This window comes from Meriones unguiculatus, chromosome 4 (genome assembly GCF_030254825.1).
Source record: "Meriones unguiculatus strain TT.TT164.6M chromosome 4, Bangor_MerUng_6.1, whole genome shotgun sequence".
Lineage (NCBI taxonomy): Eukaryota > Metazoa > Chordata > Mammalia > Rodentia > Muridae > Meriones > Meriones unguiculatus.
The window spans coordinates 48,974,335-48,993,822 of NC_083352.1; the positions used below are offsets into that span (position 1 = coordinate 48,974,335).

At 31.9% G+C, this 19,488-nt stretch overlaps 1 protein-coding gene across 2 annotated transcripts in view; it reads left to right on the top strand.

Moving 5' to 3' along the window:
- The window catches only part of Glra3 (glycine receptor alpha 3), a 186,262-nt gene extending 167,945 nt beyond the window's left edge, over window positions 1-18,317 (top strand). The window contains exons 9-10 of one of the 2 annotated variants that reach the window (XM_060381793.1): window positions 2,201-2,245; window positions 12,569-18,317. In XM_060381793.1, the coding sequence (XP_060237776.1) occupies window positions 2,201-2,245; window positions 12,569-12,847 (324 nt within the window). In that variant the 3' untranslated portion in view covers window positions 12,848-18,317. The remainder of the gene's footprint in view (window positions 1-2,200; window positions 2,246-12,568) is intronic. The other variant, XM_060381794.1, reaches the window with a different exon arrangement.
- The last annotated feature ends 1,171 nt before the right edge of the window (window positions 18,318-19,488 follow it).

The window sequence follows — 19,488 nt, forward strand, 5'->3', positions numbered from 1 at the left end:
TGCACAGCGGGGAGATTTAGATCAGGAACTAAATGAAATGATATTCACTCACCTTGTTAAGTTGAAAAAAAAAGGAATAAGGATGAGTTCAGGGAAAAATTGTGGTACTGAATTATACTTAAACAGGATATCTGATGGCATGATAGATATGCTTTATCAAGGTCATTAGTATATTTCCAGGAACAACACTGTTTATGCTTCAGTTGATAAATATTCCATCTACTATTTGCAATGCTAGAATATTGCTGATGGCATTACTTAATACAGATATCAAATTTTAACTACGGAAATTATCTTTTCCTGACTAAATTAATTTGTTTCTATAAAATATCATGGAAGTGTTAATATCATGGTTTGTTCTTTCTTATGCACATTTTTATATTTAATTTTTTTGTTATGAAATGCTGTGGTAAACACAACCAAGTGTTATTGTTGCCTTGCTAGCACCTGATCAACGATTTAAAAAACAATGCACTTAGAACATCATTAGGAGATCATAGAGAGTTGTAGAAGCAATCTGCTAGCTGAATTTTGTCATGCAGAATGTATTTGTTCCTCTCTACTAAATCCTGTTAAGGCATCTCCCTTTATGGACACAAGATTTGAAGTAACCCTCTTTCCTTTATAATAACAGAGAACTTCTCTCAGCCGCAGATCTGTGGTTTGGTTTATCCCAGTGCAAATGTGCCAACCGACAACTCACAATGAAAATACTTGTTCAACACAACACTGTCAAAGTCATATAAGAGTATTGCCATAGTCCTATATACCGAGATACTTCAACAAAACAGAAATCTTAAGGACAATTGTCTGGCTTATAAAGTATGAAGTGTTAATAACTTTTAAAAGCTCAATAATTTGTGAGTTATTTACTACTTATATATTTATTAAATACTTTAAAGCAGTAGACTTTGATCTATCAGCTTAAGTCCTCTTTGTGTTAAATGAATTCTAAGGCACCTGACTCTCAAAACTTAACAAAGACCCGGTAAACATCTGCAAACATCTGCTGGAAAGGAACATTACCTCTGAGAGAGTATTTTTTTTTTTTTGGACATAAAACAATATTCCATTTTCTATTTGTTAAGATTGCATGAAAACTCACCATACTACTCATATGTTGAAATGTATTTTAATGAGGAGATTAACTTTTATATTTTCTTTCCACCTTAGCGTAGCCTTTAGTCACTGATGTTTTTGTCCTCCTCTTCCTTCTCTTTCTGGCCCTCTTTCTCCATCTTTTCCCCTCCTCTCCCTCCAATTCCTGCATTTGCTCCCCCTTTTCTTCTTTCTTTACCACCTCTTTTCCCTCCTCCCTTCTTCCTCATTTTCTCTCCACACCTTCTCTCTCCCTCTCTTCCTTTCTCCTAGTCACTTCTCATGGACATTTCCTGTCCTTTCTCTCATGATTCTTTGACTGAGAGAAATAGTGTAACAGAACCAAGGGCTTAACTACATGCCTTTCTTTCCTGGTAGTGATGGATACTATTTTCCTGAACATTATTTTTTTATAGCTGGGCCAATACTCCGTTTCTTTATCATTAGTATTTTATTTTATACTTTCATTTTCCATTTTCTTTTACTTTCTTTTTCTTCCTAATCTACTGTAGCATGCTTCAATTGCAGACTGCCTAGAGTAGAAGTGAGACGGATCATGTGTATGTTATCTGATAGGAAAAGACTGCTAACTCATAAGTACTCAACACTAACCATCACTGGATCATGAAACAGACCACAGATTTAGATGTTAAATTCTGGTTCCTTTTTTCAAGAAAAAAAATGTATGTGACTGAAGTGTCTTGTTACTTGATTTTACTACATGTAGGAATGAGATAAAAATTTTTGATGTAATTGATGTCCATTGCTCTTTAGCTCACAGCAAAGATGTAAAGATTAATATTTTCAGTGACTGTTGTTTCAGGAAAAGTTAGAAACACAAATATAATCATGGATTATCACTTTCTCATCATTACTTGAAATATTCATGAAGCACATATGATTAAGGCTAATTAAGCTTTAATGCAGAACAAAACCACTTATTTTTGGTTCATTACTTTTGGATACTTTGCAGCTGCGAACATCAATGAATTGACACATATATATGCTAAAATGGTGTGTGTGGTTAAATCAATTGTGTAATTATATGTGACATGATCCTCTGGTTTCTCAATCGCTCTTGGTCCACTTTACCTTCCCACAGACAGAAGCTTTTGCACTGGAGAAGTTTTACCGTTTCTCAGACACGGTAAATGTCTTTCTTAACTCTAAGTAGAGGAATGTGATCATCTATAAAAAGCAGACAGCATATTCTGCTCCGAGGCAGTGTTTGGTGGGGAAACACACCGTTTTCAGATATAAAACTATGCAAACAACATTTTACTTCAACTTTTCTAAGAACTGTCCTCTTGTCTTTCCTCATTCAACAAAAGACAAAGTTATGATGCATGTTTCTCGCTGAGCTATTTAACTGGACAAAATGATTTTAATATACATATGGACATATATCCATATATATCTTGTAATAATCTCCACAGAGGAGAAAAATAGTAGAACTGGAGAAAATTAACTTCAAAATAAATGGGAGCTGGTTGTGGTGAAACACACATTTAATACAAGCACTAGGGAAACAGAGGCAGGCAGATCTCTACGACTTGGGCCAGCCTAACCTACAGAGCAAGTTACAGACCAACCAGAGCAGCCAGGCCAGACTCTGTCTCAAAGACAGACAGGCAGACAGATAGATAGATAGATAGATAGATAGATAGATAGATAGATAGATAGATAGATGATAATTACATACGTACAAACAAACATGAAACAAACAAAAGCAATAAGTAAGTTAGGAAATTAATTTATACACACAATTCTAAGAACAACTGAAAATTAAGTTAAAAATGCTTTGTGCATTCATTATAAGATTATGTATAGGAAATTAATAATTTTTTATTGAAAGTATCTTTTCACATGAACAAATAAAAATATATAAAGATAACACAAAGACACACATCTAAGCATAATGTGTATATATCTAAGAAGAAAATCCAGAATATTGTTTCTTGGATGATTTATAAATGTATCAAGGTCAAAAATTTGATCTGTAAGATTATATTACAAATAGTCTAGTTTGCTAAATTGAAAGTTTTGGGGTACATTAAAATTTTAAAGTAGCTTCCAAGGTGATTTTGCTGTGCACCCCAGTTAAGAATCCAGCAAATGAAATAACATTAAAAGGACATTTTTACAATTCAACTTCCTTGCATACAATCTTTGCTCAGCATTATGTTAAAGTACTGTATTAGCTAGTTTTCTGTCAACTTGACACAAATTAATCATCTGGAAGGAAGTGACCTCAATTGAGAAAATGCCTCTATAAGATCCAGCTGTAGAGCATTTTATTATTAGTAATTGATGAGGAAGGAGCCAGCCCATTTTGGTAGTGCCGTCCCTGAGCTGGTGGTCTTAGAGTCTATAAGAAAGCAGGCTGAGCAAAATCTAAGAACAACTCAGTAAGACACACTCCTCCACGGCCTCTGCATCAGCTCCTGCTTCCCATTTCCGCCCTGCTTGAGCTCCTGTCCTGACTTCTTCAAATGATGGTCTGTGGTCTGGAAGTGTAAGCTAATTAAACCCTTTCCTCCCGAACTTGCTTTTAGTCAGTGTGTTACATCACAGCAATAGAAACCCTAACTAAGACAAGCACTTACTGAGTTCTCCTAGAATCTATGTTCATTTAACTGGATTATTCTGGCAATCAAATTTATATCCTATTTCCCAATCCCAGTATTTCTTGTTTTTATCTGTATGATTTATTGACTGCAACTATCCTATTACCATTTTTTATCTCATTAAACTGAATAATCAAATATGATGATTTCAATATAGATTTATATGCATATACAGTAACATATTGTAAATAATATATGCATATGTAAAACCTGTCTTTTAAAACTGATAATTAGTAGGTAACTCAAAATTACATAAACTACTTAATGAAAATTTGCACATTCTATTAATTATGGCTTTATAAAAATTTCTGATGAAAACTTACTCTCATCTCACAATCAAGTATTTTCAACAGAAAAATAATACAGTAATATAAACTCCTTCTTTAGAAAAATATGAATTTCCTATTTTTAACAAGGAGGATAGCGTTGTACAAATCTTATAATGGTAACTTTGACTTTTGTAAAGTATTTTTCTCATACTATAAACCATCTGATCTGACCAAATTCTTCAACCTCTTAAACTTCATATTTTGCTTTGAAATGCTCTAAGCAATCTAAGTTTTATAATCCACACAATCAAATTTAGACCAAATGTAAACAGTGTGTCTGTCTTCATGAGCACCGGTTTACCTTTTCCTTCCACATGCTAATTTGAAAGAATAAGCATTTTTTTTAATTGCCTTCTCATAGACATTTTGTCACACCAAAAGATCTTACATTAGTGCAGATGGGAGACCTAGAAATGTTGTTATTATAGTTTAATTTAGTATTGGCATGAATATTACATGTAATCTTTGGAATTTTACTTCCTTTCTATTAGAGCTGCAAAGGAACCCTCTGTCTCTTTGAAAGACTAAAAGTTTGCTCTTGCATTGAAATTTCCCCACCCCACACTGTCATAGGCTGCTGTTGCCGATTCCCACTGCACCATGTCATAGATGCTGTCTCCAGAGCTGAATGTGTGTGGGTGTATGCATGATATGAAGATATTTTGGTTAAAGGTTACTATTCTTGTGTATGGAGAGATACAAAGACACAGTAGTATTTCCAAACACGCGTTTATCTGTTGAGAGCTTTGAGTGACATAGGGCTGCTTCAGCACATTTCATGTGGCTTCCCCCACATTGCCTTGATGATACAATGCTTCGCTAAGAGAAAATTCATTTGCATAATATTTTAGAACGTCTTTCTTCCCACTTATTATCTGCATATGCCAATAAAATAGGAATGATCTAGTATTATACTCAAGAAATTATGACCAAAGTTTGTGTTTAGCTAGGCCAAAGGTTATCTTTATAAAATACAGATACAATTGACTGCAATTTGGAAATTGATATAATACCTTAAAATTACCCTTTTTTGAATTTATATGTTGTCTCGGTTTAAAATAGTTCAACATAACTTCTAAGACTAATGTGTGAGTTATTTTCTGTCCTGTGTTTTGTCAGCTCTACAGTCTTAAAACATGTACAACTGTATGTGTAATGTGTTAGTTGAGAAGATGAAAGCTCGTGGCTGAAACTATATGCAGTCATTTAATGTGTTTAATTCTAGATTTATTTATGTTATATCTTAGACAACATAGTCTTTAAATAAACATTTTAAGTTTTATAGATACTTAGAATTTATATATATATATAATATACATATATAAATATATATACCTTTGAAAAGTGGTTTCTCAATAATTCAAACTCAAAAAGAATTATTTTCTTTTTTTAAGTTTATTTATGTATTTATTTATTTATTTATTTAATGTATATGAGCACTCTGACTGCATGTACATACAACTGCAGGCCAGAAGATGGCATTAGACCCCAGTATAGATTGGTTGTGAGCCACCATGTGGTTGTTGGGAATTGAACTCAAGACCTCTGGAAGAACAGACAGTGCTCTTAACCGCTGAGCCATCTCTCCAGCCCAAGAATTATTTTCTAAAGACTTATAAGAGGCATTGGAATTCTATCTTCTCAAGTAATATAAAAGCATAAGAATTTTGATTGTTTTCTGAAAACAGCTATTTAAAACTTATGTTCAGCAAACTTCTCGTTTGAGGGGAATACTGTTTAAATAACTATTCATGAAAATAATATTCAATAACATAGGGCTGGCAAAAATGTTCTGTAAGGGCACTTGCTAAAAATTGGAATCCTGACCCTAGTTCTATTCTCAGAACAAAGGAGGGGAGGAGAGAACTGATACCCCCAAACTGAACTCTAACCTCCATTATTGTGCTATCCATTACTGCGCTATCCCACTGAACATGCCCCCACACACACACACGCACACACATGGGGAGAGGGAGTGGAGAATGAGAGGGAATTATTGGGCAAATAAATAATTAAAAGTAAAAATACCCGAAGTGATATCATCCCTTCTTACTTAAAATTAAAATGCATCGTAATTGCTTCTATCTCAGTTAATTAAAATAATCTTGCTGCTTTTCCACATACCACTTGTCTAATATCATAGATCTTAATAAATAATTCCTAGTCATTGTAAAAATTTAATAAATTTTACCAGAAGTAGGAATATATTAAAAAAACATCTTGTGGATTTTTATTTTTCCCTTAAGATATCTTTATGCTTTTTTCATAATTTATATAGATCCTAAACATTCACCTTTAAAAACTTAAAATGTTCCATTTGTTTGCCTCCTAATCATTTTGGAACATTCAATACATGAAGCATGTACTCAGCTCTAAGTCAAATGCAATCTATAAAATCTATAAAAATGCAAAGCTCTCCTTCAACTAGTGTTTAAAGAACTGCATTTCAATATTTGACTTTCAATGATGGAATAATTTTATTGACTATGCTTGTATCTTCTTAAGATTTATTTTTTGAAATAACAGAAACATGTACAAGTAAATTAAACATTATATTACCATCTTTCATTTGATCTCAGACTCTCTAGGTGATAGTTTACCCAGAAAAATACGTAATTGTAATTACTAGCAATTTTTTTAAATCCACACATTTCAAAGTCAACTAAGAGGAAATGAACTCAATCACCTTTCTCTGTTACTTATGCATTTGATAATAAATTTGTAAAATTTATTTAAGCAAGTAGACCTTTGTAGTTACCTATTCATTGTCTAAACTGTGTGGAGAATGTCTGAAAGGTATCTACTAAGATAGAAACACAGGTGAAAATCATATATTTAATATTACTATCTCTTACTGTGCTTCACTCTGTCTTATAAGTCACAATAACAATACTTCCTGGTGTCTTGGGTGTTTAATGTTTTATGATCATTGAGTGGAAATTTTCATGCTTTCATGACTTTCATACCCCAAGTTTGTATTTTTAATTCATCATCTTAAAGGCCCACAATAAGATTTTTAAAAAGTTCCTCCTGATGGTTCTTGCCTCCCATCTCTCATAACATGCTGTAGTAGATATCTTTGGTGTTAGGTTAAATGTTGTTCATTATTTTCCCTGTGATTATCGCGGTGTTGTTATTTAACCTGCTATCTACCAGACATCTGGTAGATTTTAAAGTTGCCTTACTTACCTTGGGCTGGACAGATATACTTACGATGTCTCAACAACCTTACCATCCATCTCCCAGCCCCCATCCAAGGTCACCCGCCTTAACTAACCATCCTTATCTGAGCTACCTTACATCGATAATTCCAAGATACTTGCTTATATTTTTTATCTTGATGCTTTTTGTTTTTTGTTTGTTTTCCATCCATGCCATCCGTGGAGTCCTTCCTTCTGGTGCATGTGTTTCCTTCTCCATGCTAACCCATTGTGGCTTCCTCCTGCCTACTCTCTTCCCATCCTTTTGCTTTTCATGATTCTCCTCTTCCCAAAACCTAGGAACCATAGCCATCCTTACCCCATTCTGCCCTGCCCAGGTTTTAGGGCCTTTAATCAACCAATCAGATATAATGTCTTAGGCAGGTGTATCCAGAGAGTAACTTAGAATTTTCACAGTTTAGTTCTGATGCATGATAACTAAAACATGTTTTTGTTCCCATTAAAAAGTCTTCTTGTGGAAAGAAATTATATAATAACTAGGTTGCATTTTAATTTTTTTATTGTCTTCCTTTAAAACACACTTAAGGAATAATAAGGGAATTTGTCTTTAGGTAAATAAAACTATAGTTTAAATTTTACTTTTTTTAATCAGTCATATTCTTTATCACATTCGATTCCATCTTGATTCAATATAATTTCTGTTTCTTTTAAGTTGTAATATACCTTAATTATATAATCATTAAATATTAGCTAATATACACAAAGCCTTTTAGTCCAATATTTATATGATTTTAATTACTTGCTTTTATAATATGCATTTCATTGGAATATATGTTAAAGATATTTTTAAATAATTGTATTCAATAAATATTTGGGAGGTGATTAGAATAAGGAATGTCAATAGCAAGCTAAGCAAGCAATCAAAAGCACTAGATACTTTCATGTCTTGGTTATTCAAAGCTAAAGTTATTTCATAATAAAATAATGTATCATACCATCTTCTCATTCAATATCTAATAATAAGCTTTTAAGGAAGACTCACCATTGTTTTATTATTTATGATCAATCTTTCAGGAAGATTACAAGAAGTCACGTCAGAAAGTCACTTGACTTCGATGGTACTAGAAAAACAGTGAAAAAAACATTCAATATAATATCTGTTAAGACATGACATCCCACTAGTGAAGCAAGTTATTTTTCCTGTCTCAAACTTCTCTTTGTCTCCTCTTACTGTCTTCTTGCTTCTTGGTAATGGTACCATACATTACCCATTGATTTCCAGTATCCTAAAAATATATTTTTACTCTCCTTGATCATTCAATTTTAAATATTGTTTAATCTTCAATTTCTAGGCAGAATTGGGAAAAAAATCTTGATCTTCAAGACAGTCTTTATGTGCCAACAGCCTTAACTTCATTTGTTCAATTAGATATATTTGTCTATCTCCATTTTATCTCCATTTTCTACTGGTACCATTGCCTCTAAAGTCTGATGTGAACAAATCTAGTAGACTTCCTTAAGGTTCAGATGTACCAGGAAATCACTCACAAGGATCCTATCTACTCTCACTGTTACCTTATAGTTTCTTAATAGCCTGTGAGATGTGCTAATGATCTTTCTTTTAAATAGTAGAGATTTTCTTCCCCTAGTGACCCTTAGCATGATTTCTGCAGGGATAAATATGCTCACCAAGCTACACATCATCCCACTCTTTTGAAAAAGGAAGACCTCCCCTACCTATGGTCATTTTACAGCGGGGAGAGAAGAGGGGAGGAAGTGGTTTGAGTAAGCTCATTTCTGATGATGATGTGGCTACATTTCCTACAGCAAAAATATATCTGCAGGAAAGTTTCACTTTACAGTAGTGAGAAGCAATTTTCCTTCTCATGATGGATTAACAGCACCACCGACTTCACATACTCAAAAATTGGCCATTGATCACTAAAGCCAGTAATTCCAGAGTAAGAACACTTGGGAATTCAGCATTTCTATCAAACATTATATGCTGCATCATCTAAAGTTCAATTATTAGATCTTATGCTGATTAATCTAAAGAGTCATGAAAGCATGGATCACACAGAGATCTGCTAAATCTACAAACTGACCCAAAATATTTCAGTGCAACTAATTTGCCCTACTTGGTAGTTCCTAGAAATGTATGGCTACGGAACACTATAAATGTAGTCTGAATTTATAGAAAAAGTACAAACCACATCCCAAAAGCTTTGTATTAAGAAATTGAAAGTTTTCGATGTATATGTTGTACGAATGTTGAAATACCATATTAGAATACCAAATTTATATCTTTAAATTAAAACTACCCTTGTCTAACTCAACTCACCATGTGGCTCACATAATTTCATGGGGCACAGTATAATATAAATACAAGTTTTGAGTGTCACCATCCAGAGGTTATAGATGTCATCAAGATTAAGAAATATTTTTTGTGTGTTCTATTTTGTTGAGTTTTCACCTTGAGGCAGGTTAGAGAACCAACTACCTTCTTCCCTTGCTAGTTTTTCTTGCTACCAATTGATTCCAATTTCATGAGACTGGCTAATTAAGAAAGAAATTAGTGGATCCTGGGGTACTTTCTCTTCAATTTTTATATCATTGCTTTTCCACATAACATGTCACCAGGGGATAAATCTGTGCCATCCATATTCCCACGATGAGACTCAGGCCCAATCATTTGACTGCACATCCCTTGCTTCCTTAAACCCAGAGCACATCAACATCACATTCTTCTTAGAACACATCAGACCAAAGCTTTCTAGGCATATTGAGTCAAAATGATTTCAAAACATGTCTTCTGTGTTGACTGTGGAGGTTTGAATTGAATTTTCACCAGAGATTTAAAACAAAAACAATCTTTCAACTCATTTTAGCACCACACACATATTTCAGAAGAGAGCTGTTTCTCTAGAACATGGTTTCTTTGCCCCCTCATTCCCAGCACAAATGTCAAGGGCTATGTGGTTGTCTTTATACACAGAAGTCATAAAGTTCGTTTCAAACCAAAATTTTATAGTGTTGGCCACACTGGCTAAAGATCTAAGCGACTATGTATAGTCTCTTTTGACCCTTCCATGATGATGAAGTCTAGTCCACATTTAGCTTAATTCTATGTTTTCAAGAAAATGATTGCTTACAAACCAGGGGTTATTTTCAATAGTTTCATAACAGCTCAGAACTGATGTTAACCCACTACACACAGCCAGTTATGTAAAAAAAAAAAAAAAAAAAAAGACACAACAAAAAAAATGTTTGGTTCTTCACTCATTATGTTTAATTTTGCATGAAAAACCTTTACCTGAGAAGAACCACTGTGATCTCAAAGATTTTAAAATAAATTATCCAGAATAAATGATAAGAAACTTAGTCAATGAATTCTGTTTTGCTAAACATATATGGTAGAATCATAAAATCTTAGTATTTTGATAATGAGCTTTCCAATATATAAAATGCCAATATATGTAAATTCTCCTGAAAAAAAACTATTCTGTCTGTTTTTAAAATGTATTTTTAAACTTGTGGGTTGAAAAAATTTAAGTAATGTAATACATTTCAACCTTAAATGACCTGCACGCATAATATAAATTACTGAAATAACATGTTTCTGTTCTGAGATGTAAGCACCACGATAATTTATTAAATCCTAAAAGATGACAATATACCATTTACATAATAACAGTTTAAGTCATATATACTTTATTAAAGAGGGACACTTTGAAAGCATGCAACAAGTTTGTGATAAAATTGCTTTTTGGAAGTAAAAAATGGCTACGTTTAAAAAAAGCACATTTATTAGAGTCTTTAAAAAATGTTTGTTTGTTTTTTTTTCTTTGCAAAATTGCAGCAGTAGACAGAGCTAGCTTGGATGAAAGCTTTATTTCAAGGTCCTTTCAATTGTTATATTTTAATTGTTTCCATCCAAATCCAAGTGCTTAATACTCTTGTAATTTAAATGTTCCCAGTGATTATATGCTTTTGTTTTTTGGTGTCTCACCTTCATAATCTAGACAACTATTTCACACATTACTGAAATCAACCTTGTTCATTTTATCACTTTCGCAATCCAAATTATTTCTATTCTTCACTTTCTTATTTTATAATATACTATTTAATAAACAGCTACATTTATAGACCTAATGCAGTTTTGAACTGAATGATTATTTAATCTCTTAAAGTAACATGAAAAAGAGCTATCATAGCAGAGATATATCTAGAAAATATATTACTTAGTACCGTTAAATTTGCAGTTTTCCTAGCAAAATAAAAGACCAACTCTTGTTATCAGTTAACCATTTATTCTTATACTCTAAATTTTTCATTGATTTTATTATTAATTAGTTAATAACACATTTCCCTCTCATAAGAATGTTATATTTATTAATTTTACGTTAAATTTTGTAGTTTTTAATTTAAATTTTTATGTGTACGTGTCTGTTTGTGAACGTTTGTTTGTGCCGTGAGCTTGTATTGTCAATGGAGTCAGAGGAGAGCAGTGGACCCCCTGGGCCCACTGAGGTATACACTCTTGTGAGCCACCTTGTGTGTGCTATGGTGCAAACTCAGATCTGAAAAGGCAATAAGCATTCCTAACCAACAAGCCATTTTTCCAGCCACAATTTTATTTTTATGGAAATTTCTTTTTAATTTGCCATATGTAAAAGTTATTGTATAATTTCAAATGAACACTTTTTGTGAATTTTAACTTTATAACAACTTTATTATTTATAATTGATTTTCACCAAAAAGGCAAGAAATGAGAATAAGTTCAATCTTTGAACATGAAGTTAAACCTCTTTCACTTTCCATTCATAATTCACCAATCACTGTATCTCTGTGAAGTAACTGTATACAAATTAGAGTGTACTATTATCCTGAGCTTTTCCCAACATGACAGTGTAAAATAGAGAAGCTACTTAAAGGAAACATAAAGCCATCAGTGTTTTCTGATATTGTCCAAGGAAGTAACTAGAATTGTAAAAAATAAATATTAAAAGTTTGTCTCCATGAGAAGGAATAATTCAGTCAATGAATCTGGTATTTATTTCCCCTTTGGTCGGGCATTGCTACATTTTAACTCATTACTAAAAATTATATGATATGTGTATTTATAATAAGTCTCTCAACAGTTTTCTTACTCTCATTTACTTTCTGACATGTAGACACACAGAATCTCTATCTCTCCATTAAAACTTCAAGCCAACTCATCTTCATTTGCTTCAGCTATCTATTCTTCATAACGCAAGCATACATCATGATAAAACTTAAGCCTGGATTCTGACATGCCGCATTGCATGTCCTGTTTCGTCACTAACACCTCCTGTTGTTTTTTTGTAAACAGGATGATGAGGTGAGGGAGAGTCGGTTCAGCTTCACAGCATATGGAATGGGGCCATGTCTGCAAGCAAAGGATGGTGTGGTTCCAAAAGGCCCCAACCACGCTGTTCAGGCAATGCCAAAGAGCCCTGATGAAATGAGGAAGGTCTTCATCGACAGGGCAAAGAAGATTGACACCATCTCCCGAGCCTGCTTTCCGCTGGCGTTTCTGATTTTTAACATTTTCTACTGGGTTATCTATAAAATTCTTAGGCATGAAGACATTCATCAGCAGCAAGATTAGGCCTCTGAAGGAGTACAAAAACAGTGAATTCAGGAGAAAGTTTCCCTGACATAGGCGTGGGTGTGTGTGCGTATGGTGTACAAGCGATAGCCAATGAATCAAAACAGCATATGGAGAAAGAGTTTATTTTGATTTTCTATGTAAAATAATGAAACAGATTGATTCTTTTAAGGGATACAAAATATACATTGTGGGGGTCCTGTTTCATACAATTGCCATTTTAGCTGTTTTCTTCACCATTGCTATGTGTGTTGTATCTGTTTTACTAGCACATACAGTAGTAGACTTGATAATTACTTTCAGATTTCTTGGTTTTTAATTTAATTATAGTAAATATAGTGGAATCGAGATTTACACAGTAAAAACTATTTTAAAAAGTATAACAAAATGATGAGAATAATAGAAAGTAATAGCTTGAGATGTAAAGTATTTTAAAAAAATAAAGTAACAAGATCATTAAGTGGCACATTCACTGCTGTTAGAACACTATCCATAGGAACATTGTAAAACCAATATACACAATAAAAAATAATAAAGTGGATTATCAAAATGAAAGATATAATTTAGAATACTAAATATCTCTCTGGAAATTTAAAATAAATGGCTTAAGCAATCATTCTATATAAAAATACTACTTATCTTTACATCTCTAGAAATGAAGATGAAGATTCTGAAGACAGTCTTTGTTTGTAAATAAGTGTTACATGTATTTTTCATTAGTGCCAAACACTGAAAATTTTAAGCCAGCACATTTGTTTTGTTAAATTTAATAGTGGCTTAATTGTTTGTATGTTTTGGTGTTTTTATGTAATTAAACAAAATTCAATAAGACTTTTCTATTTAGTTTAGAATGAGACTTTAAATATTAGTTATACTAAAGCACTTACATTTTGATAAAAAAAATCAAGGAAAAATACTAATTGATTCATGAAGGATTTTTAATAATAGTTTTTCTCATCAAAGTTATGTGAACCCCACATTCCTCCAAAGAATAGGAGAATGGGCTTTAATTATAAATGATTGAAACATATCAGTTCTACCAACTGAAATTATTTTAATTTTTATGAGATAATGCATTCAAAATAGTGGTTACAAGGCATGAAGAATTAAAAGCAACATTGCTTGAAAAAGAAATTTGTTCATGACCCAGGCTATTATTTCAGCAATGGAGCTTTGTTAGCTTAGTCATAAAACAGTTGCTAAGCTAGAACTCACTTATTGTTTTTTCTTAATTATTATTATTATTAATATTATATTTTAAAATGTTTAGAGTGATTTTTAGATATTTTAATGATTGGTTAGTCTATAAAATTATATACAATGAAAATATCAAGAATTTTAAAAATTCAGATGTTATTTAAAAAAAAAAAAACAGAACAGTTTTGAACCACATGGTACTATTTTCTGATCTTCAACTACTCCCAAAACTCAAAGCAAAAACTGCCATTTAAAACTAAAAACTTTTAAATGTCTCTGTAGTTTGGTTATCCCAAGCATAGATTTTAAAATTAACTTTTTAGAAAGTAACCCATGCTAATCAGGTTTGCTAATAAAAGGCAAAATATCACTTTTATAAGTAATTTACACAAGATAAGAATACTGTGTTTGTGATTATATGCGAAGTCTACAAGTAAAATAATTTGTTACTGTGAGCTTCCTTTGCTAGAAAACTACAACATAGGTGTCATCTTTTGCTGTCTATGAGCCAAAACCATAGAAATATATTGATGTATTTAAATATTAGAGCAAAATATGTTACTTATGCTGAGAGTTAGTCAGGGTGTAAAGGAGCAATGAACAACACCCTTCAGTATTGGCAAAATGCTTGCATATATTTTTGCTTAGTTTATATATTTTATTTCAAAAGTTTTCTGACAGTACCTAAATTGAGTAAACCCTGCCAGCAGCACACTGAAATATGATAAACACTAATACACATATGCCCCAAAGAAAACCAGGTGTGACTAGCTTTTACATTTGAGGTCACTAGATAATCTGTATTTTCTTTTAACCTCTGAAAGTGGAAGATAATATATCAGTCATGAGAAAATTTGTCAAGAATGACATTAGTTCTATAGAAACATTGCTATCTCAAAAGTACATTTTTCTTTATCTTTCTTTATGAATAATTCTGATTTCTATTTTATCTACCTTGTCTTCCAACAACAACAACACACACACACACACACACACACACATACTATAAACTTAAGGCATTCATTACACTGCAAACAGCGATGAATCAAGAGGGCTTAGAAGAATGTGCCCCCTCTAATAAACTAATGAAATATTACAGAGCCTTTAAAACTGAAATAATAACAACATCCTGAGGTATTTGCTTCAAAACACCTGTGTCAAATGAGATTTTGTTTCTTAGTACTGAGGATTGGAACCAGGATTTGTTAAATGTTATGGGAAGATATTGCCACTAAGCTACAGCCAGAGTCCTAATTCAAAATTAAAAACAGAAAAAAATATATCAATGGTAAAAAAATAATTTAAAAGCTGGGCACAGTGGTACATGCCTATAATCCCACCAATGTGGCAAGAAACACAGATCCCTTTGAGTTTGAGACCCAGCTGGTCTACAAAGCGAGTCCAGAACAGCCACAGACAAGACTACACAGAGAAAGCCTGCCTCGAAGGTGGGGTGGGGAGATAAAGAATTGAAATATGCATATACACTAACTACTATTCACATAAATTGGAATTTCAGTGCAAATTCTCTGAAGTGTTCTGAACTAGCCATATTAGAATCTATGGGAGTATGTGGAGTGCATGCTGTTTATTTCACTTAATTTTAAAATTTATGAATTTTAACTTGAAATCGTTCCACAGAACATGCATTTCTAGGTAATCTGTTTTCTTGTTAATATAGATGTGTATAACTTTCTCTTTCTTCGCTAATCACTACAAGACCAAGTAGATACCAGAACCACTGTAGAAATGAAAAGTTTAAATCATCCCTATTCTCTCCAGAAATGTTTCCATAACACTTAACCAAAGAGCTATTCCAGCTCTCAACTCTGCTACACAGAATATCATGAACGCTTACTTTATTCCATAATACATTCTTATTGTGTGAATGTATTCAAATAAATTCAATTTTAATTTTGAATTGTAACTACATGAACATCTTATATACGTATTACATGATTATGAGCATTGATTTTATAAATGCCCAGTATCTATATATGATACTAGAAGTTATAATGATAACTGTGAAAATGATAAATCATATGCCCTTAAGTACTCTAATATTTTTGTAAATGAACAAACTACTTGGATATAATTAGGTGTGCCTTTCATATTGTTTTAATATTATATTCATCTCATTTTGTAAATACATAGTTTTCTATTCTTAACATAACATGTCTTAATCTGCTAGTTACTTGGAAGAATGAAGTGTCATACTGGCAACTAATTTTTTTTTAATTTATAAAGTGTTTACCCCATGACATTGACTTATTGGAATATGAGAGATAAGAGAGGTAAAAAGGAAAATATTTGAGCATTAAAAATTGAAAAATGGAAGCACTCTAATCCAATCCATTCCAAAATAGATTTCATACATTCTACAGCATAGATAACATCATAAAATATTTAAAATTAACAGTATCTACTGTGTATTTCTCAGCCAAATTGGTCAGTATTTGTTGATAGTGAACAAGCAAAGACTATAAGACGCTGGACATTGTGACCATTAGGAATATATTTATATGGTTTGCAGCCATTTAATTTGACCATCAACCCAAGGCAATTATAACCAATGATAATGCAATCTATAATCATAAGAAATATCTTATCTCTGTGAGGAGATTGTTATATTAGTCCTTTTCTCTCGTCTTTGAAATTGGATGGCTCCCTTAATGAATATTTACCAATCAAGTACAGTTACAATACTTGTATTCCTGGCCTGTTAATTTGTATTCATTTTTAGCAAGGTGATTCTGATTATATTGCCTAAAATTGGCTTCACAGTTGAGCAATGAGCTGCCATAGAGACACAAACACTTTTAGCTTTGTGGTTTCAAGGAGACTAAGCTGTCAGTAAATTGCTGGGTTTTGTGAATTTGGGGAAAGAATTTAGTTATCAAAATTAAACAATATTTTAAGTATTAAATTTCAAGTCCTATAAAACTGGATCTGAGAAGGTCTAACCTGTGCCCATAAATCTAATGAATTTCCTAGATGCAAAGCTTTTCAAATAATTTTAATAAGAGCATCTTAGATGAGCTTAGGTGAATACAAACATTGGGAAGTATTGCTAAAAAAAATGAGAATTCTATTAGAGTATGACAACTGAATTATATTCTCCCTGATGCCTTCAAAAGTTGTTGAGGAAAGGTTAGATGTCATCCAAAGATGTTTACTTCCTAAAAAGGAAATTTCACTGTGTTCCAACTAGAGTCCACCACACATTTCCTCCTGCCTGCTGCCACAGTTAATGCCAAATTCAGTATCCTTATTATCCATTTTATCTACTTAAGAAATTCATTGCAGCACTTTGTCAAATTGTAGGATATGTTCAGGCTTGCAAAACAGTGAAATGTAAAATCGTATGTTTAATTAAAAAGGCAAAAGTTCTATGTAAATTATTTTGGTAACTTTAGATTTAGTCCCATAACAGTACTTATTTTACATTAAATATTTATTAAGTATATTTCAGATATAAAATTGGAAAGAAATACAAAATTAAAAAAAACTATGAAAGCTAATGCTTTTTTAAGAAAAAAGGTGTAATTCAAATACAATAACCTGATTAAGTTTAATACCTGATGTGCTTATTGAAAATATCTTCAGAAAGCACCATTTCCACACAGTCTCTAGTTATGCTTGTTAATGTACATGAGGAGTAAGAAACTCTGAATTAAATGCCAAAAGGATTCATATGTAAAACTGTACTTGAACTTGTTTCAATAATTTTGCATTTCCTTACTGTTTTATCTTTATGAATTATGCAAAAGCTTTTCTTTAAGCTTACATTTTAATGTATGATGAGTGATTATAGTTTGAAAAAAAATATAGTGAAGTACCTTGACATTTTATGGGTATTATATAATATGTTGTGGAAAACAAAACAAAAAAGAAACCATGTCAGATATTTCCCATGATGCACAGTGTCTTCATAGTATTAGTGAGAAAAGATGTTCTGAAAGACTATCCCTCAGAAAAGTATTGCTATTTTATGATGCTAATTATTTTTCTGCACATCTAAAGTATATCTTTCCGAGGAAGAATGTTTTCCTGTACAGATTGATGTCACAATTTTTTTCAAGACATTGTGCTTAAAATGTATTAAAATGTTATGCATGGTTTTATCAGCTTGGTTTTTGTTATATTACCTTTAGTTTAATTTTGCAGCTAACAAACTAATGAATCATTAACCTGTGAACAATAAATAAATGGTCTTCCTTATGTAACTGCAGATAATTTGATCAGAAATAAAATAAAAATTAATGTTTTTCAAGACTGTGATTCTTTTTGTCTAATTATTTATAGAAAAATTATGTCAAAGAATTATATTATCTTATTCCAGGAATCATACTACATTTCTCCTGTTAGAAACTATCATATCTAGGATTTTAAAGCTCAGATTATGTCATCCAAGGAAGATTGATGTCTGTCAGGGTGCTTGATTTTTGACTAAGAACAGAAGATGCCTTGCATAGATGCCTTTTCCTTGAGAGTCTTTTCCTTAAAATTTGTTTACTTTCACTTGGTTTGTTTATAGGTATTATTAAAAGATAAAATGTTTGGTAGTCTTTTATTTTTCAATCTTCAAATTTATCTTGCGTTTGCTCTTCATACTGAGGTTTTAATGTAGTGATAATGTAGCAGTAAATAAATGATAAAAACTTTAACATATAAGACAATTTAGAACTATTATTGTAGGGTATAAGATTATAACATGTCTCTCACTGTTGCCGAACCTAAAATTTATTTGTAACAACAGTTTCCATAACTATACAGATTTATGGCACCAGGTCCAGTAAAATTTGTAGATTGGAAATTCTTTGCTAAATTGGCACATATTTCCTCAATAAACTGGTCTTCATTAACTGTTAAAATGGTTCTCGTTTTAACATTAGCAAAATGCCTTGACTGAAACACAGCCAAGGAATTGTGCAAAGTCATCTCAAAGAATAACAGAGGTATCTATCAATAAAATATGTAAGCAAAATATACAAATTATTTGTGACTACAATAACAAATAAAGATATTTATTGGTGGAGTGTGGTTTTTCAAATCTATTTTATTATTATAATATTTGTTTACATTTATAATAATATTTATAATTTATAATAAATATAATATATTTATAATTTAATTTAATTTAAATTACTATAATTTACAACTACTATCCTTACCATATTTATCATTTTCAATGCCACCAAGTGTTGAGTTTGCTTTGCATACTTTATCTGAACTCGTTTCTTGCCAACAAATGTTTCCTTCCTTAATCAAATGCCTTTTGAAGTTTGTTTCTTTTTTTGCTATGTTGTATAAATCAGAGTGGCCTATTACTCATTCATGAGCCTCTCCAATCATAGTGAAAGTATAGTTGTCGAACTGTGATGCGCTAGAAATACCTATGTTTTTAGTTTATAATGTCTCCTTATGTTTAAAACCATATGTTG